General features: G+C 39.5%; 1 protein-coding gene and 1 pseudogene across 1 annotated transcript; both read right to left on the bottom strand.

Moving 5' to 3' along the window:
- Positions 1–998: 998 nt before the first annotated feature.
- On the bottom strand, positions 999–2111 carry TMEM229A (transmembrane protein 229A). The gene has a single exon (XM_063098801.1). It carries the CDS (start codon positions 2109–2111, stop codon positions 999–1001), a length of 1113 nt encoding a protein of 370 aa, XP_062954871.1.
- A 16686-nt stretch (positions 2112–18797) lies between these two features.
- LOC134381179 (geranylgeranyl transferase type-2 subunit beta-like) lies at positions 18798–19801 on the bottom strand (annotated as a pseudogene).
- Between the last annotated feature and the right edge of the window lie 2096 nt (positions 19802–21897).

Below are 21897 nucleotides of genomic sequence, written 5' to 3'. Positions count from 1 at the left end.
ACAAGTGAGCCATGGCAGAAACATGCCGAAAACATATCTGCATTCACAGAAAACAATTAGGCCTAATGTAATTAGAGTGAACTTTTGAGTTCGTTTTATTCCAACATAGTGTTTCTGAAGCTCCATACAGAAAAGGGTCCCTAAGGTTAGAACACTATTGCAGGTGATATAATTTCACTTGGCCCTTGGACATGTGGAGTAAATATTTTACAACTGCACACAAAAATTTACAACCATAGATAACACAGGATCTGATCAATATTAACACACTTGCTGTTTAAGGCTAACCCACCTTGGAAAGCAGTCATTTCCAGGAGGGAGATCAACACAGTGTCACCTGTCTGAGTTGCTAGAAAAGATTTTTCATTTTAAAATCTATTCATAGGATGTGTTTTCACATTTATCAGCTTCTTTTCACTCGTGTGCTAGACGGAGGCACTTTAAGAGCTATTCATTGTAGTTTCAGGAGTACAAGACATGGAGTTTCAGCAGTCATTGGTAAATATGGTGACAAATTAAAATGAAATTAGATTAAAAAGAAAGTAAATAAATCATTAAATCAGAAAATGTTGCCAAATCTTGTGAAAATCACTGGTCTCTGATTTGAAGAGTTTCTTAAGAAAAAAAAAAAAAAAAGAAAAGAAAAAAGAAAAAGAAAAAAAGAAAAAAGGCTAGTAGCTGTCACCCATCTACGCCCAACTTCCGATGTTTAGGATGTTAAGGTATAACGGTTTTGCTGTTTGGGCTTGTGAAAGGTCTTAAGATATTGACAAGTACTCTGAGTCACGTTTCGAGGAATATTTCAAAGTATTGTACTATATATAGGTTCCAAGAAGTCAGAAAAACTAAAATGTTTAATAAAACATGTTGAAAGAGTTTAGTAAAGCATACAAAAATTAAAAGACTTAAAAAACCTACTCTGATTTAAATGTGTAAAAATAAATCTCATTCATTCGTGGGAATCCAGTGACCTTTTCTTTCTCTTTCTTTTTTTGGTCTTAGTTAGTCGGCACGTACTGCACTCGCCACAACACGTTGGAAAGTAGGTCCTGGTACACACTAAGGAATATCCAACCAGGTAAATACATCAGGGTGATGAGGCCCATGAAATTGAGCGGGTAGTGGGAATAGTCCCAAGAACAAGCCCCGCACAGGCGGAGTCCCAGACCCCAGGACAGCTCCCAGGCGTAGATGAAGATCACGTAGACGGGCACCCGCTTCCAGGTGCCCCAACCGCGGCTGTAGTGGAGGTGGAAGTAGAGCTTTTCAACCACGAAACTGCAGCTGCCGTACATAAAGAAGGACCAGAGCGACGTGTGGCCAGTGGTGGCCCCGTGCCCCTGCCCGAGCACGTTAAAGAAGAAGGTGAAGAAGATCTCATCCAGGAAGCCGTGCATTCCGAAGAAAAGAAAGCGGAGCGGGTCCGGCAGCCCCTGGCTGGGGACTCCCCCGGTGCCTCTGGGGCCACGGAGTCGTCGTCGCCTGGCACCGGCCGCCACAGGGGCCCGGGCGCCCGGAGGGGTAGGTAGCGCGCCCCTCAGCTGCTGCTGCCGCCGCTGCCGCCGGTACCGCAGGCGCAGGAAGCGCTTCAGGAACACTTGGCAGTGGTAGAGCGCCAGCACGTACTGCAGCGCCAGGTCCAGCGCCCCCGGCGCCGCCGCGGCCCCCGGCCCGCTGCCCAGGCTGAGCAGCAGCGCCTGGCCCGCCAGCGTCTGCAGCCCCACGTGGGCCGAGGGGTAGAGGAGGAAATTGAAGACGAAGGCGCTGTGGCAGCGGCGCTGCTGCAGGTAGACCTTCTCCAAGGCGAAGTGGGTGAGCGAGTGCAGGAGGCAGCGGTAGGGCGAGGAGAAGCCTAGCATCCGCAGGTCCGGGCTGCGAGCGAACCGCCGCGCCGAGGACACGAGCACGTCCAGGGTGATCCCGTGCATCCCGTAGAAGTAGAGGCGCATCCAGGCGGGCAGCGCGGTGCCCACGGCCGGCGCTTCAGCAGTGGACAGCGGCTCGGGACAGCCCGCGGCCGCCTCGCCTCCCGGCCCGCTGGGAGCCCCCGGACGCCGCGCCGCGCCGCCGCTCCGTGCTAACCCCTCGCTGTCCACGTCGCTGCCCGCCATGGGGTCGGAGGCTGCCCGGCTGTCTGAGCCCGCGCCTCCGCCGCCGGCTACGCGGAGCTGCAGGACCGAGCGGCCGAGCCCCGAGACGCCTTCCGGCCGCTGCCGGCCCCCGGGGGGCGCGCAGGGTGCTCCGTCCCGGCCGCAGTCCCTCGGCAGCGGGAGCTGGTGCGCTGGGGGCACGCCCGGGCCGCCCGGCTGGCGGGAGTGCCCCCGCCGTGGCCCCGCTGCGCCCTCCCCTCCGGTCCCGGGAGAGGTGCCGCTGACCCGCGCCCGCGCTCACCCTGCGCGGCCTGAGGGGCGCTGCGGCTCGGCGAGGAGAGGCGACGCCCGTGCTGCCAGGAAAGATGCAGAGGCTAGCACCGGCTCCATCCCCGCCGCGGCTCAGCCCCGCCGCCTCTGCCGCAGGCTCTGGAAGCGTAACGCGAGCAGCGACGGCCCTTCCCCCGGCCCTCCCCATGCCCCTCTCCGCCTGCCTCGACCCCTCCCGCCTTCGCAGGCCCCCCTCCTCGTCCAGCCCTGGCCCTCCGCACCGAGTCCGGCCCTGCTTCGCCGGCCCCCTTCGCCCGCTCCGCAGCCGGTCCCCGGGCGTGTGGGGGGCGCTAACTGCGGCGGAGGCCTGGCGGGGAAACACCTAACAGGTGTGACTGCGAGCTGCTGGGCGTTCTCTGCGTCGCGGCAACCAGGGCCAGGGCCCGGCTGGCGGAGACGAATGGCCGAGTGCCACCGACAGGAGGCCGGGCCCGAGACCAAGCTCTGGTGCTGTATATTTAATGTGCTCTTCCAAAGCCAGCTGTGTCCCAGTCACAGAGAGCAACCACGAGACTCCACGTCCGCCCGCCCCAGCGTTGCCCTGCCTGTGAAGTGCTGCCGCGGGGCCTGGAACCCTTTTTCGATCTCTTTCCCTGGCCCCTCTGCTGTCCTTGGTTAGTTTACTCAGCGCCAAGGACAGAGATTCGAAGTCCCCTCAGAATTTCTAAGATGACTTGAGGCCAGTTGGGTCGGTTTGGGGTGTGGGCAAGAAGTGGTGCATTGCTCTGGCTACCGTGGGGTCTCATGTCGAGAATATACCTTTGCTCGTACTAGTAGGCGCACCCCAGTGTGCACCCCAGTGCTGGCTTTTTTGTCTTTGCAGAATTAGGACATCCCAGACGTGGAGAATGACATAGAGGGCCAGGATTTTTCTGTTTCTTTCTCTCTCTCTCTCTCTCTCTCTCTCTCTCTCTCTCTCTCTCTCTCTCTCTCTCTCTCTCTCGTTCTTTGGTGGTAGGGAGGGTGGAGGGGGGTTCAGAACTTTGGTGAGTTGGGCTCCACATTTTCTCCATTAAAAAAAATATTAATTTTTAAATTTTAATTTATCAATATACAATGTAGTTGATTTTCGTGTCCCTTTGCTGATTCCTTTCTCTCCTTCCCGCTCCCATCCATCAACATCATATCTGTTCACTTGTCCTAACAAGTTCGAGGAATTGTGATTTTCCTGTCTTCTTCCCCGCCTCCTCCCCCACCGTTTGCTTGTATATTTATTTATTTATTTTTAGCTCCCACAAATAAGTGAGAACACGTGATATGAATCATGCTTGGAATTAGAAAGCGTCTTAGAGGCAAATTATACCGATTACCTCCCTCTTTCCCCCCTTCCCCGAAAATTCATATATAGGCAGAAACTAGAGAACAGTGTTAATCTGTAAGGAGTTCAGATCCTCCCCAGCTAAAGGCTTTCTGGGAATTTCTTTTTCTTCTTTTGGGTAATAAACATGCCAAGGCAGATCCTGCATTTCTAAGGCAGCCTCTTCCCCACTCTCTCCCCTTACTTATTTCAACTTCTTATGTTACAATCTGTGATAGCTAAGCCGTCTGTGAATTAGGTAAGAGAGAAATTAGAGTTCGGTGAGAAGAAAAATTGTTACAGTGATATCATCACTTGCATAAGATCAAAGTACTATTTATTAATTATTATTTTTTAAAAAAGCTTTGCTAGTATGTTGTTTATTTGCAGACTTCCTTTGGCAACTGTCAAAAGTCGGTGGGTGGAAGTTGTCATGCTAGGGACAGAAGTGTCAGGTACTAGGCTCATCAACCCTGTGGCAAAACAGAGATAGGGCTAGTTGCCCAAGTACCTGAGCAAGCGCAATGAAGAAATAATAACATAAACATTTTTGTGAGCACCTGCTGCATACAAGATGCTCTGCCTATACTGGGAAAATAAAGGGTTATAAGATGCATTCTCTCTTTAAGAAGTGTATAAGCTAGTTGAAATGATGTGATAATTTATCATACCTGTGTAAAGCCTACTTAGTTGCAATCAATAATAACTAATTATTAGTACATACAAAGTAAAACATTTCATTTGATTTATTATTTTTTTAAACTCAATCCCGGGCCCAGTTTATCAAATTTTAAAACAAATGCACTTTTTCTCCACGGTTGCTATTAAGACAAGGGAAAGCACTTCACTATAATTGCATAAATCTAGCCATTCAAATATGCATACATTAAGTTGATGGATTAAAATTGAATTGTTTTAAAATGGTAAATAAACTTTAAAGGCCCAAGTCTTCTATTTATTCTAACTTTTCTTAAGGAATGCAAAAAATACCTTCAAAGGTCTGAGTCTGTGGTCCAGTCTAGAACTCATCCAGGGAGTGCAGAAAAATCTTTTGAGTTAAAAAAAAATATATAGAGCTTTTATTTCTATATTTTTAATCTTAGCATTTTTAATATTTCTATTTGTGTACCTTATATATTTTATAAATTATATCAACATAAAAGGACATATAAAATTTACACATGTATATATATGAAACATGCTGAATTTTCTGATGGGGGAATATACAATAAAAAACATTTGGCGTTTACTACAGTCTGCCAAGTGGGTTATATTAGTAGTCTTTAGTAAAAATCCTCTCATTCTTATCGGTCTCTTTCTGAAACTGTTCCCCAGTTTTCTTGGGAGAAGTGATACAAAAATGAACAGACATAAAACCATAGTAGAAATACAGCTATTACTTATTCTGTCCATTTTCTTTTTTTAAAAAAAATTTTCATGTGGCCTTTCCTTAGTTACACCATTTCAGAATGTGAGAGACACTAACTTTATTTCTTCAAATTTTTAATTTTTTTAGGGGACACTAACTTTTTTTAAAAAGTAAAAATGAAAAGGTAAAAAAAGGTGTGAGACAAAGTGCAAGAAAAATGTTCATTGTATGTATTGGTTTTAATTCTTTTCATTTGTTCTGTCATTTTTAAAAATCAGTCTCTTCTACCATTCTGAGTAGTTAGCCCAGCAATGATGTCCATCTTTGTTTCTACTTTGTCCTCACTGTTTTGTTTGTTTGCTTTAAATGATTCATTGCTGTATCTCCAGATTTTAAAACAACAGAATGGCATTAATGATTTTTGACCTCAGGGGTTAAGAAGTTGTCCAGTTAACCATGTTTTCAGAGGTGTAGCAGTTCATGTGAAGCCAGCACTGACCTTACTGGGCTGGCCAGGTTCTTCTGTAAACTGGTAGAACCCCTGGAACCAGGGTAATCAATGTGGCCAGACAGAGATTTGAGAATTAGTAGAAGGGTCCTTGGGAGGACTGGGATCATATTTAGTGGATTGTTGCCTAGTGGCCGTAGGTTCACGGTTGTAGTCTTTTAGATGTATGGCACACCTGAGCCCTTTCATTGCATACCAGAAGAACAAAAGGAAAGCACATGGAGAACACAGTATTATGAAGAAAGCTTAGGGGAAGTTCAATAGGGTAAGGCATGAATGTAATGATAGAGCAAACAGTCCAGCACAAGGCAGCAGCCATATTAGTAGTAGATATAAGAACCTTACACACGCACACACGCGCACACACACACACACACACGCACACGCACACGCACACGCACACGCACACGCACACTCACACTCACACACACACACACTCACACACACACACTCACACACTCACACACACACACACACTCACACACACACACACTCACACACACACACACTCACACACACACTCACACACACACACTCACACACACACACACACACACTCACACACACACTCACACACACACACACACTCACACACACACACTCACACACACACACACTCACACACACACACACACACACTCACACACACACACACTCACACACACACACTCACACACACACACACACTCACACACACACACACACTCACACACTCACACACACACACACACACACACACACACACACACACACACACACACACACACACACACACGATTGTAATTACCAAACTAAGAAAGAGGATATCCATCCAAGAAGGCTTGTGTTTCTTAAATGCTTACTCCCAAAAAATACCAGCAAAGTAACCAGTTGATAAGGCAAAACTCAGTTTATGGCTTACCAAGGTAAGGGAGTTCTCTACCTTGATAAAATTTTAATAGCATCTTGGAAAGGGAAAAGTTGGGCTATTTATGAGGTTTTGGAATATGGTTTAAGTGGATCTTTCAGTTTGAGGACTTGATTAGAATTGTGTAATGTTTATGATACAATGGTTTACAATTGGTGAACACAGCAAGGAGAAGGTTTTGAGGTGAGGGTTTCAAAAAGAGTGCTGAGAAGAAATGGTGTTTTTTTCTTTCTATCTCCCTGGGCCAGGACTTCCTGGAATATTGAAGTTGTGTTGATGAAGACAGTGGAATAAAGTCATTTTAATGAAGGCAGCCAAATTATAAAGTTCATGTAGATAATAAGCTGTAGCGATGGTTTCAGGTTTGCACAATCTAATGGTGAGAGCAATTTGGAACTCAAGAGGAGAATAATTTGCGTAAGGACAGGTAAAGATAATAAACAAGACACTTTGAGTTTAGCTAAAATAATGTTCATCCCCAGTGTGTGTGGGAGATGGGGAGAGGGGTTGACTGACAGTTCAATAAAACCACACATGTATACTATATTTGTGAAATACTTGTTTGCATAAACCTACAGTTTTATTTACTTTACCTATACTCTTCTCTTTTTTCTTAGTTCATTTCTTTTGTTGCATATTTAAGTCCCAAATGTTGTGTAAACATCAGGGAGAGCAAATGGATCACCAGAAGGTGACTATTAGTGCTCATTGCCAAATGCAGAGAAATTATATAGGAGCATGTAAACATTTTGCATATGACACTGTTAAGGGGTCATCTTGGAAATCTGCCCTATTCCTATTACATACTTTCTTTTACTGTACTCCTTGTATTCCTCTTTCTGATAATCTGATTAAGGGGGAGTCACATTAATACCAGGAGTTTCCTTTCTTTCCCTTTTGTACCTCCTCCTCATGGCTTTTTATGTTCATTTATATTGTTAATTTTAATTTCAGGCCTTCTCTTCTGTCCCTGGAATTTCTTAGATTTCCTAGTTCTCACTAGGAAATATTGCCTCAGCTGAGGGTTATTTCTGAGATTTTACTGAGTGGGGTTCCTAAGGAAAAGACTTTGAATAAATTCTTTAAATTCATAAATCTTTAAAAAAAAATGTAATGAGCTGTTTTGGAAGAGCTTGCTTGAAAAATAAAATTACACCTTCAGCAATATTCAAGTAAGGAACACTCCACTTGTGTAATCTTTGTCTGCCTGCCAGTGCCTCACCCTGAGTTGCTAGGGAGTCTATTTTCTCCATCCCAGTTAATCCTATGATGTTTTCAAGTGAAGTAGCTTATTTTGAATAATAATGCTCCCTTACATTGGTTCGGGGTTTACTGGTAGCCCCTTGTGAACAGAGATCATCACAGTTAGTAGATACTCATTGAATACCTACTGATCAAGCTGTGCACTTCAGTAATATATCAGTAATTCAGATTACTACTTCTTTCCTTCTCTCTCTCTCAGATGTTGAAACTGAGGCTCAGAATAGTCACTTGCTCAAGATCTTGTAACTAGTAAATCTAAAGCAAAGCTGTGAAACCATTTCCGCTTGACACCAAAGCTCATTTGTGCTGTAGTGTGCTACTTCTTCACGTCATACTGAAGCCATCTTCAATGAGCTGTAGTTGCAGATTTGATGCAAGATCGATTCCATTTACGGTTCTTCTAGTAGGTATTAATTTAACAACCCCTAGTCTTTCCCTTTGGTTATCATGTATTTTTTTTTTTAAATCAACAATCTACACAGTCATTTCACATCTTTTTCCCCCTATACATTTACTTATTTTATCTCATCTTTCCTCCTGGGTTTCTTCACAAATGGGTGAATGGTTATTTATTTGTACAACTGTGGCTATGTGGAAAGGATTGCTGTCTGGTACTGGTGTGAGAATAAGAGAGGATGGGGGATAGATAGGAAGATAAGTGTGGAATACAGTATGTGTTCCTGTCAACTGTAGGTACATGCTATTAGATATGGAAGTAAAGCAAAATCACACCCTGCTACTGCAGTTAACACCCCTATTCATGGGGCGTTATCATCAATTTAAAAAGCTTGGCTTGGTTCAGTGCAGTGCCTTAACAAATAAATTTGCAGGTGTTCATCTATTTAACAGTCCATTTTCATCTGGTGAATCTCCAAAACCTTACGATATATTTTAACATTTTCAGTATAGATAAAAAATACAAGTCACTAAACATGACTGCTAATACAGAGGCTTTGGGAAAAATCTATCCAATTTTTCAAAGCCTCATTTGGCAGTAAGGTGCTATGGGAGGCAGATAAATGTAGCCATGCAAACACTTCAGAGAAAACAAGTTATGATATAGAAATCAAGTCTGAGGAATGTCTGGACCCTGTCCCGTTTCTCACATTTATTGAGGACTTACTGTTTTCTAGGTATTCTGCTGTGAACTACAGATGCAAAGCTGAACATCACATGGATCTTGTCCTCACTGAGATCATAGTTTAGACTGAAATATTAATTTTTAATAATTACAAGCAAGATGATAAGTTCTGGATGGAGAGATGGATACAGCACAATAGGCGTGGGCTCTGCAGGGATCTGACTTGATGCCAGCATGCAAGAACTGCCAGGTCCCACCCTCATAAACAAGAACCCAACAAACAACTTTCTTAACATGCAGAGGACACAGCACTTGCTGGTTGTTTGCTTACCTTAACCCGCTCTCTTATCTCATGATCACAATCTGCCGTGACGGTAGGTAGGTAGAGTGTAGGTAGAGGCCAGTGGGATTTGTTGGCTGCTTCTTGTGGAACTGTATTAACACCATAGTGAAAGATCTTTCCTGTAGTACTACAAAGTGATATGAAATTACTTAAGTCCAGTATTCTCTGGAGGCTGACTTTATGGTAAAACTTTCAATTAATCACCAGGAATAAAAGTAATACATTTTATAGTTTAACACCTAGTTATTGCACTTCAATTTTTTTCAGTCATTATCTTATTTCACCCTCAATCTTGTGATGACAGTGCTATTTTTATAATTCATACTTATCAGATAAAACCAGAAAATGTGACTTACCAAATTTCACACAAGCTGTTCATGGCAGGGTTGTTTCTCATTTAGAATCCAAAAGCTCCTTCCTCCAGACCACACTGCCTCTCTTAAAAAAAGGTCTCCTGCCTGGTGAAGGGTTCCACATGCCTATCTTGGCTGTATGAAACAAGTTCACTGATCAGCGCTGTCTTAGTGCATTCAGGCTGCTATGACAAAATACCACAAACTGTGTGGCTTATCAACAATGGAAATTTGTTACTCATGGTTATGGAGGCTAGGAAGTCCAAGATCAAGGTTCTGGCAGAATCACTGTCCAGCGAGGATCTATTTCCTCATCCGTAGATGGTGCTTTCTCGTTATGTCCTCACATGGTGGAGGGGGCTTGGGATTTTTCTGGGGTCTCATTTATAAGTGCACTAATCCCAATCACAAGGGCTCTACCCTCCTGATCTAGTCACCTCCCAAAGGCCCCACCTCCTAATATTATCACCTTGGGGGTTAGGATTTCAATATATAAATTGTGGGGGGACATAAACGTTCAGGCCATACCAAGGAATCAGAAGAGAGGAGTTATTTTCACTTAAATTCCAGAAGACAGGTGAAGGAAGGCTCAGTCAGTCTTGTTGGTCCATAGCCTGGATTTCTTAGAACCTGAGGTGAGTGTGCGGCTCTCGAACTCAGCGTACTCATTGCTTTCTGGCTAAGCTGCTAGCTCTGTTTCTGGCTACCTGGTGATGAGGTGGTTTTTTCCCTTCAGCTGTAGTTATTAGGCCTGAACTGTGTGATCATGCTTCTTCAGTGGTCATGTTGGTGACATATTGCTGCCTTCTGTGATTATGATTGCCTCAACTCTTGCTTTAGATGATACATATTTCTTATATTTATGTAATAAATAGATTCTATTTAATTTATAATGGCCAAATTATAAACATGTATTTAATAAATAAATTTTTCATCACTCAACAATCATTGAATACTTCTGTGCAATGTTTGGTGCTCTGCCCTGGACATACAAGAATGACTATAATAAAGTATATGTCCTCTTGGAATTTAAAGTATAGGTGATTGCAAAAGATATAGTTGCTTATTGAAGAAATTGGAAATAAATAAAAGTAAAAAGTAAAGCAAGTACATATCACCCATGATACCACAACCCATAGATAACCACTCTTAATATCTTAGTATATAGATTTTTGTCACTATCATGGTATCACCAAAGGAGATTATATTATGCATTCCTTTTGTAGTTTGTAATTTGCTCTTGTCACTTACCACTGAGTAGTGAGCATCTTTCCATTTGATAGTCTGCTACAACATCACTGGTAATGATTACAAATGATTCCTTTGTATAGATATTCTGTAACTTGTTTAGCCAATCCTCAAAAAACTTTTGCTGTTATGAAATTCCATGTGACAAGTATTCCCTTAATCATCTTTTTCATGCAGCCATGTTTATTTTCCTAGAATACATTCATTAAGTGCAATTGGAAGATAAAAGTTATGCACATTTTAAGGCTTTGTATATCGTTACTAACTAGCCCTCAAGAAGTCTTGCTAGAAACTTTGAATACTTTTGTAGAATAAATATTTCCCTCTGATGGGACCAGGAAGCCACAGCTGGTGGGAGATGGCTTTGTAGTAAAATCTTAGGGTTGAGAATGTAAATTTGGGGTGTGCTGTACCATGGGTTGCACTGTGTGAACGGTAACAAAGGTTATAACCTTTGAAAAAGTGAAAATGGTTGAGTAAAATATAAATGTATATTTTGAAAATTGTTACTTCCATCTCTCCATGTGTAAAATTCCAGTGCTCATCTGTTCCTCTAAAACAGATACTTTCTCCCCTCCCTCCCTCCCTTTCTTTCATTTTGCAAACATACAAACATTTTTGTACTAGATATGTCACAACCAGAGTGTGATTTTACTCTCCACAGCTCAGTAAGGAATATTGGTAAGTAAACAGTAATCACAAAACTGAGTAATAAATACTATAACAGGAAAAAAGTACTTAGTGTATTTATGCACACAGGACGGGGAACTGACTCCAATTGGGGATTTGTTAAAGTCTTCCTGTTCTCCTGATATACTAACTTTGACTCCTTAATATCTTTCAGCTCCCAAATTCAGCAGTTGTTATATCCTGTCTATTTTTATTCTCTAATATCTCTTTTAATACATTTTCATAATCTATTATATCCTTTCCTTTTCCAGTGCTAAAATCTTCATTCGGACCTCTATCCCCTCAGCCAGTGTTATTCCAATAACACTCTAACTGCTGTCCCCAGCACAAGTTTCTTGACCTTCCTGCAAACTGTCTGGACTCTGCTATCAGTGTAACGTCCCTAAACCACTACTTAGAAGACTTCATTATTCTGGTCAAAAATCTTAAAGGATTTTTATGACTTATAGCATAAAAACCAAGTTCCTTAGCTTGTTAATCTAGATCAAATGGTAACCTATTTTTCCAAACATTTCTTCTACTCATATTCAATAACCTCCCCTAGATCCCTCCTACGTGGGCAAATCCTATCTGTTCTCCATGGTCTGTTCATATTGTAACCCTCCATAAAGCTGGGCACCTTTAACACTTCACTATGTAATACTCTTATGGCTATCCTGAATTTTTCAAAATGTCTCATGTTTACATTTGGTCGTATTAAAATCTCATTTGAGTTACAAATACTGTTGGTGACTCTTGTAGCTCCTAGCACAGAAACTTGCACAAATTGGGGATCATTTAACTTCCATAAAATCTGATGTTGATTTAAATGAATTGCTGTTTGGACAATTTTCTAACTTCCTCAATTAGACTATGTGTAAATATAGTCTAGTAATATTGACATGAGTTTGCTCACATGTATCTTTTCTACCCTTCTACAATTTAATTTAATAGCCAGCACTGAAAACATCTAACTGGGCTCCAGACAAGCTCTTTTTCCATTTCTTCATCCTTATTCCCTGCTAGAAAGTTCTAGGGAGAGGAACAACTATTTTTTTTCCTCAGTACCAGACTACATATATCCTTCTACTGTATAATCCTCTTTCCTAGTCATCTTTTCGTAGAAATATATGGTGGGGAAGGGCAGAAAGAAAGAAAGAAGAGGAAACATATATTGAAATACAAGTGGTAGGTGTGACTGTGCCTGGCCTCTCTCACCATTCCTCGTTCTCACATACATGGCAGACAGAATTATTGCAGCATTCCTTCCCAGTAAGTCCAGTCTTCACCTCAGAATCCTATTCAATAGAGTGATCCAAGCAGAAACTATCAATCAATAGGTGTTGTCAAGACAAATGAGTCCTACTTAGCATACCTATTCTAGAATGTATATGGAGCATTAATCTCTCTTTGGGTAAATTAGATGTTTGAAAATTTGCATTTATATGCTTACAATCTTGTGATTGGAAAAGCTGTTTACTTTATAACAGTCCTCTCCCTTGTAAGCAAATCTTTATAGTAGAGTTCTTTGAGATTGCAAAATTTCTTACTATATTAAATGGATTGAATTATACACAACAATTTTTGAATGTTGTGTGATACATAGTGAGTCCCTATGTATGTTTAAGGATAAGCATCATACTTAGGAGTTTGGTTAAACTATTAACAAACAAATGGGTTAGAATTTGTGCAAGATTCTTAAATTTTCAGTATTAGCATTGAGTTTCAACAAAAAGTATTTGCATACTAAGTATATATTTCACAACAGGGATTCAGGTTCAGTCAATTACTTTATGTGTAGACACTTTTTTTTGCATTTGTATAGTATTTTATAGTTTACAAAGTACTTTCATATTCATTATCCCATCGGTCCTTTGAAATATTGTGTGATAGGCAAGAAGCATTATTTACTGGTAGAGAAATTCTAAAATAGGAAAATTATATTTCAAGAGTTAAAATAACTCTATGGGAGGCTGGGCATAAGTGTAGATAGTTTTTAAATTTAGCTTTAATTTTGAAAATATGCAATAGTTTCATATCATTTCTAACATACAAAAGGCCATGCAAAGAAAATCTTTCTTCTGATATCTGTTCCCCAACTACTCATTTTCCTTCTTGGACAATATTATTAGTATAGTATTAGTTCCTTGGCTGTCCATCAGAAATATTTTGTAGATTATATTTTTGTATATATTCTATATATAAGCAGATAGAAGCTCCCTCTACCATTTTTTACACTGATGCTAATATACTATACACTTTATTCTTCGTCTTATTTTTTTCACTTATTAAGTTTGTGTCAAAATCATTCCAGATCTATACATAAAGAACTCATCTTCAATTTTTTTTTTAAACAGCTAAATAGTACAGCATTGTTTGTATGAATCATTATTTATCTAACCAGTCCCCTATTGATGAGCATTTAAATGTTTTCAAGTTTTTTGTCATGGTAAAAACTGCTACAATATACAAACCTTGAACATTAGTCATTTCATTCATTTGAGAGTATATATATTAAGGATAATTTCAAGAAGTGAAAGGGTGTGAACATTTGTTATAGATATTGCCAAATCGTCTTCCTAGGAAATTGCGTCAATTTGCACTCCCATCAGCAAATATGAAATGGCCTCTTTCCATACATCCTTATCGTTGATGTTTTATTATACTTTTTGATATTTGCCAATATGATAGGGTAAAAATAATAGGATCACATTGCAGTTTTAATTTTCAATTATTGTATTATGAGTGCAGTGAAGCATTATGTCATATACAGAAGAACTATTTGTCTTTTCATTGGGTTGATAGTCTTTTTAAAATTTATTGGCAGCAGCTCCTATTTGTTGAGAAATTTGTTCTTCATGTGAGACACAAGACTTTAGAGTCTAAATTTCAGATTCCCACCACCATGCTAAACAAATAAATAAAAAAAATTTCTTTTTTATTATTATTAATTTTTATTGAAACATTGACTGTACATATTTATAGGGTACAGAGTTCTATTTCAATATATGTATACAATGTGTGAAAAACATCATTTCTAATGATAGTGTCTCCAGAAATTGCACATCTTTTGTGTTATTTATCTATTTGCATGTGATGATATTCTCTTTTGTTTCTTTCCTTATATGGTATTTTGTTCCCTATGATTAGTTTTCAATGCTGATAAATTTCAACTTTCCTTATTTCTGAAACCTTCCAAAAGTCCACCCAGAGTAATCCTATTTCTAAGAGTACTCCTTTGTACCGAGAGGCATTTCCCTTTTCTGAAACTTTTTACCAGGATATGTGGAAATATGTGAACTTCTCCTAAACTACCTTTAGGATTTCACAATAGTATAGATCTCTTTTTTAAATCTGAGCATTTTGGGAACCCTGAGTGTTCTGGGTGTGTGTGATAGCAAACCGTATTCCCTGAGCTCCTTCCTCCTCATGCCTAATCCATGGCAATTTTCCTGCTCCAAATTTACCTCTCTAGCATACTGTTCCCTCCCTGTCTGCTGATCCACTGGGCCTGTCCCAGAAAGGAAACTACTGCACCACTCTTTCCCATGCCCTCCTTATCCACCGATGAATTTTAGTGGATTTGGCCAAACACAAATTCTGAAAACATAAAGAAAAGATTGTAATTGACAAATCCTTTGTTTTCAAGTTATTCATGTGGCCTTTCAGCAATAACACAAAGCTCTCTTTGTCCTTGAAAAACAGAAAGACCTCTTAACTCACCAAGTATTTTAATCTAGTCAAATATGGTGGGTTGGCTAATGTGTGAATACTGGCCTGGTACAAAGAAAGTGCTGTGAATGACTCATTTTTGAGCCATATATACCACTAAATTTGCAACCATAAACAATACATAGGTAAAAGATTGAGAGGAATGAAAGAATGTTGAAAGATTTATAGTAGGAATAATTCAAGGGGATGGGATATTAAGACTATAAAGAAAAGAGTAAGATCCCAGGATTATATTTAGCCTGCAAAACAGAAGTTGCCAGATACTTTAATAATGTGTTTCTAAGTCATAAAATAAACACAGAAAACATGGTGCCCAGGTGGTCTTTATCTGGGGATAAGAAAAAATGAGCATGTAAAACATGAGGAAGAATTTAGGTTAGAAACAAAGTAACATTTTGATTGAATATGTTTTTCATTTAAAAATAAAACTGTGCACTTTTCTCTACATATATCATACTTTAATAAAAAGTTGTAAAAAGAAAAGACTGATTTTCTTATGTGTGAGATTACTTTGGAATGGTCAGAGAGTTACATGGTTTCTAAAGTTTAGTGATCATGAGTGTGGCCTCTGCTATCAGATTGCTTTGACTAAAATCTAGCATCACTGCTTTCAGTTTGGATGACCTCGGGCAAACCTCTCTCCTAGCTTCTTCTAGCCTCATTTCCCATTTTTAAAATGGGATATTAAGAGTATCCACCAACTCATGTCGTTATGAGATTAGATAATGTATGTGTCCCAGTTATGATTTGGTTTTGTTTTAAAAGGCAGAGAATATCCAAATATTAGTGATCTAAACAGGAGAGAAATTATTTTTCTGTCATGAATGATTCCCAGTGGATGTCTTGAACTGGTGTCGTGTAGCCAGGCCCTATGTCATCTGGTTGCTTTATCGTATATGACTTCCACTCATAAGTATGCGTCTGTTCTACCCATCTAGTCATTGTCTGCATTTTAGTCATCATGAAGGATAAGGAAAAGGTTCTTTTTTGAGAACAGTTCCTGGAAGTTGCAGTTCCATTCCCAACCCATTGATCAGAAGTTAGCTGCATGGTGACATCTAGGCACAAGGGAGTCCAGGAAGCATAGTCTTTATTCCAGACAGCTCCATGAGGGGTTTTCAAAAAGCTCCTGGAAAGATTTCTGTTATCTTTTAATTCTATTTTTCCATGAACTTTTTGCAGTACCTTCACATATCCAGCCATAAATCAGGAGTCTTATTTATATAGATGATGGGGATTAGTATAGATGAATATAGTTGTTGATAGAGGATAAATATTTAGAGCTAACAACTTCTGCTACACTGCAAAATGCTTAGCACAGAATCTGGCAGTAAAGGAAAACTCTTATGATTGTTATCATTGCAAACTCAGATTCAAATATCCAACATCCCATCAGCTGTTTTCATCTGGGTCTTTCACAGGCATTACCAACTCAACATTTCTAAAAATAAAGTCATTATCTCCCTTTTTATTTCCTCTCCTCCACTGTTTACCCACTCACAGGTCATCTGGCCAGCCTCTTGTGTTCCTAGTCTTAGATAATGGCATTACCACCCCTCCACCTTGGAGCTGTTTTGTACCCCCTCTTTTGCTTCACTCACTACATCTCGTCAGTTTCAAAGACCTGTTAATTCTCTTGGAGTGATTTTGAAAAGAATGTCTTTGAGATCAGAAATTCTTTCTTCCGCTTGTTCTAGCTTGCTGCTTACTGTCTCAGATGTAGTTTTTATTTTGTTGAATGAGTCTTTCAGTTCCAGGTGTTCTGCGACATTCTTTTTTTATGGTATTTATCTCTGCAAATTTCCTCCTTCATGTCCTGGATTGTTTTTCTCTTTTTTGTTGTGTTGTCTAAGTCTTCTTGTATCTCACTGAGTTTCTTTAAGATTGTTACTCAGAGTTCCCTTTCAGAAATTCCAAGGCTTTCCTGTTGTTTGAGGTCTGGTATTTGAGAATTATGGTGGTGGTGCCATATTTTTGTTGTTGTTCTTCTTCTGTATTTCTAGTATCCCTATGTTGATGCCTAGTCATCTAGTGGAACAGTTGCTTCTTCTGTTACGCCAGGGGGCTTTTCTATCACTCCTGTAGATTTGTTATATATCGCCCATTGGGTGGGGTGTTTTAATATTGTTTCTGAATAGACTCAGTAGTTTCAGTAGTTTGAGGTAGACTCAATAGTTCTGGGTAGACTCAATGGTTCTGGGGGCACTGGCAGCTATATCTGTGGCTGGAGCTGTGTGCATGGCTGGGCTCTTATGGGTGGGTGATGTCACATGGGCTGCACGGGCTGTACACTGGGGATCATTGCACAGGATGAACTCCTGTGTGGGGAGAAGGGCCATAGTGCTGGGAATAGACAATGGCATGGGGGACCATGGCAATGATGGAGGCAGGCCCTGGCAGGAGTAAGATGAAGTTATTGCTTGGAAGTGCTCATGGCTGAGCAGATTCTTTCTGCTATAAGGGAAAATTCAATTCCTCTTGGCTGATCCTTGTGCTGGAGACATGGTGGTGGCTGCATCTCTGTGTCTCTTTCTTCTGTGCACCACCCTGCTTGGTTTTCATGCTCCACAGGTTCCTCACCAGGCTCCCACTGCCCTCCCATGCTCTTCTACCAATGCTATTCCCTGTATTTGGGTGTCCATTCCTTTGTTTGGTCCTTTTCTGTGCCCCCTCTAGTTCACCATCTTGCCTTGCCCCCATTCTCCTTGAGAAATGTCCCTCAGATATAGACTCTTCTCTTTACTCTCACGGTTCGTGACTTTAACCTCACAACTCTTTAGAATCATCCACAAGGCCTGCTGTGGGTCAGATTTATCCCCCTAAAGGTTGTATGTTGGAAACTTGATCCCCATTTTAACAGTGTTGAGGGTGGGAAATCTGATTATGATACTTTGAAAGGTGGGGCCTTTCAGAGGTGATTGGATTGAAGGGACTGTGCCCTGATCAGTGGCTTGATCCATTCATAGAGTAATGGGTTGATGTTTTAATGTGTTGTCATGCGTGTAGTTCTGATGGCTTTATAAGGACAGCAAGAGAGAGGGTTATGTCTCTTGCTCATGCCATTCTCACCATGTGATAGATATCCTGTTCACTATGGGACTCTGTACAGAATCACCATTAAGAAGAAGGCCCTTACCAGATGTGTTCCCTGGACCTTAGACTTCCCAGCTGCCCAAATGGCAAGGAATAAATTTTGTTCCTTTATAAACTACCCAGTTTGAGGTATTCTGTTACAAGCAACAGAAAACGAATGAATACAAGACTCATCATAGTCTGACTCCAGTGTGTTACTCAGCTCAATACATCTTGTACTTCAGGGACTTCATGTTAAAAAGAGGAGAAGCAAATATTTATATTTTGGTTGTTTTAGGCAAATTTTGAACAAAATATTTATTGATTTAATAAAGGATTTGGTTTTTTTTAAAGCTGAAAATACAATATGGGTCTTTATTTTACAGTAATGTATAATTACATAATTTATTAAAATTAATTAACACAATTAATATACAAAATACGAACAGTAGTCATTTTTAGTTTTGATAAGTACTTCCAATACAGTTAAGTTGGGATGGCAAAACTATACTAAGCAACATTTGCATCAACGTATCTAGCTCACTAGCTCAGGCTGAACATCAATCCTCTGAAGCACTTCTTCAGGCATGTAAAAACGATACTAACAGGCTTAATCTGTTCTCCCAAAAGTGACAATTCAGCAATTCCAAATAATGTGTGAAAGGATCCACCATATCTCCTGCACTGTCTGCAAATCCCAGCATTTCTTCATCTTGACATGCTAAGATGAAACTATGAAGTTTCTTCTACCAATCCAATGAAGCCTTCCAATTATCTTTATCTTTAGAAATAGGAAACATCTGGTAACCTCTCTGGCCTTCCATTAGTCTACCTGAGCGTAGCTGTTGTTCACAAAGCCATGAACCAAGTAAATAAAATTCACCTGATTCAACTGACTAGTAGTAGCCAGGAATCTTGTGCATCAATAGATCTGCCCAGTGTAGGATAAAGAACCTGGTCTGCAAGCAAATTCACCATCAAAGTTCATACAGGATAAAACAAATTCGATTGCCTTTTCCACATTAATAGCATCAAGCTTCCCCATGAGGGCCGGAGTTGCCACTGCACAATTTTGTATCAATTTCTTCTCAAATGTCTCTAGCAACAGAAACATATACTTTGAACATATTCCACAACTTTATTTATGTCAGTATCATTAATACTGTCACACGGAGTAAGAATCTGGACAGCACTAAGAGTGTACAAAAGATGAGGGTCATGTCCAATACTAGCATTTATTCCACCACTTTCAGGTTGGCATGACTTAATGAATGTCAGAATTTCTTCCCTATTCATGTAATGAAGTTGTCCCGTGAGATCCATTACTGTCAGACCCCAATAGATACCACTGAATCTCAAATAATCAGACATACGATATTCTGAACTTCAAAGACACATCCTCAGTCCTCTGCATGCAGGAGATGGATAAGAATCATCATTATTTGAGCCATAGGACACCATATAATGTGCATGTTTTTCCAATAATTGGGTGTCGGGTGCATCCGACTTGCTAATAACATCCTTCTGTTGTGTGCCCATGTCTGAGAGTGAAAAAAAAAAAAAAAAAGCTGATTTAACTTTTACCAAAGATTGTGATAAAAAATCTTGATAAGCGGTCAGTTTTATATGCTGCAATAAATGTAAAATTAGAAACCCTTTTCTTAATGGGGCATCTCTAATATGTCCTAACGTGAAAAAATTGCCATGAAATTTTCTAAAAAGTACATTCTTTTAACTTGGTCGTTTATAATTTTCCCCTGAAAGCCTACAGACTCACAAGAAAGTGAGAACATTTCGGTGTTTCATGTTTCTGTTCCAACGTTTCCCCCATACTCTGTTAAAGATTTGTAAATGACCCATAAATGAATTAAACTCTTGTAATAAAAATAAACCTGCTTTGTAAGCAGTTGAGTCCTAGCTATTTGGTTGCTGTAAGTTCTTAATCACATTTCTGTCTGGTCTGTTTAATGTTCAGACTCTTTTCCTTTGCCATTAAAGGAAAAATAATCTGTCAATAAAAATGGATTTTTAAGTAAAGTTATAAAGAAAATTTGGCTAATGTTTGTAGGCTCATTTTAGTTAAGCCTTTTACCTATTTCAACTTTAAGGTGGGGTTAAGCTAAAGGAATTCTGTTACATAGTGAGAGAATTTGAGCTGATTTACTTCAGATCTGCTCTAATTATATTTTCAATATCTTGATTTTATGTATCATATAAGACATATGTAAGTAAACATACATCTTTGTTGGCTAAAAAATTAAGTTAAAATAAAAAAATGAGTTTCCTAATCTATTGTTTCATAAGCCACTTACAGATATATATTTTTGCTTAAGATAAATGGAGGATTTTATTATTTGTATGCATATTTATTAAACTTTAGTATGAAATTAAAGATATTGAGACAAAATAAATTTACTGAAAACAGTACAAGTCTTTCAGATGCCTGGGCCACCCTCTTTTTGTAGTCCTTACTGTATTTTAGATTATTCTTTTGCAAAATTTATTGGGAGATGAACTCCTCCCATTGTAATCAGATGACAGTGGAACGAACGCATTTTGTTAGTATTTTCTAGAACACTCTTGTTCAGGTGGTATATATAGAATCTGAAATGATACAACTTTTTATACTTCTGTATAAAGAACTAAAAGGGCAAAGCTACATGGAAATTATTTTTCCTGGAGTTCTGCTTCAGCATCTTTTTAGTAATACCTTTGTACTATCAATTAAGGGATGAATGAAATAAACTCAAAGATCTTATTTGATTTTGAGAATTATGCACCAGAACAGGATTTTTCCTTGATTTAATGTTCACTTGCTTCTCTTGTACATAGTATGTAGATAGGAGGATTTGATTCTAAATGTATCTAATTATCTTTTTAAATACAAGTAAGACTATTTCAGAGTTATGAAATTAAAAAAATATACAAGGAAGTTTTAAGGGCTGTTTGTAGTTTGATGTCATTTTTAGAAGCCTCTTTCTCTAAGGTAAACAAACAGATCCTTTTGCAATAACTTGAACGATTTCAATAATCAAAATGATTTTCAGATGATTTGTTTTTCAAAGACTTTTAACGCATTTAAATGTTTGCATTGGCAGATCATGATACAATAATATAAATACTTTGTGTGTATATGGATATATATACATAAGTATACATATATTATGTATGTATGTATATTTAATAAGTATAGTAAAACCAAACAGTAATGTTACTCAGTAAAATGAAATATCTATGAAATAACTACTATTTTTATTATAAATTCAATACAATGAATCCAGGTCACTTTTAAACAGAAGACCAGCAAGTGTGCACAGCTTGTAACTATTTTCCAAGCAATTTTTCTATTTTCTTGTGATCTAATGAATGAAAATTCTGTTCCCCACCTGTCATTTTTTTAAACATAGAACAATCTACATCATGAAAGCTAAATCAGGAAATCTGATCATTGAGAAGACAATGTCTGCTTTTATCCCAGCATAAGAATCTCATGAAATAAATGTCATATGCAAATAAATAACATGTGCCCAGATGAGTCATAGTGTTCATAAGCATACCTTTTTATTGTGCTCTTTTCATGGAGATGGCAAGTCCTTTTCTAGTGGGTCCTAGGTTTCAATCTTCCAAATTTATGT

This window comes from Cynocephalus volans, chromosome 6, assembly GCF_027409185.1.
Source record: "Cynocephalus volans isolate mCynVol1 chromosome 6, mCynVol1.pri, whole genome shotgun sequence".
Lineage (NCBI taxonomy): Eukaryota > Metazoa > Chordata > Mammalia > Dermoptera > Cynocephalidae > Cynocephalus > Cynocephalus volans.
Note: the sequence above shows the minus strand (reverse complement) of the source record. Positions and strands in the feature narration are given on the sequence as shown.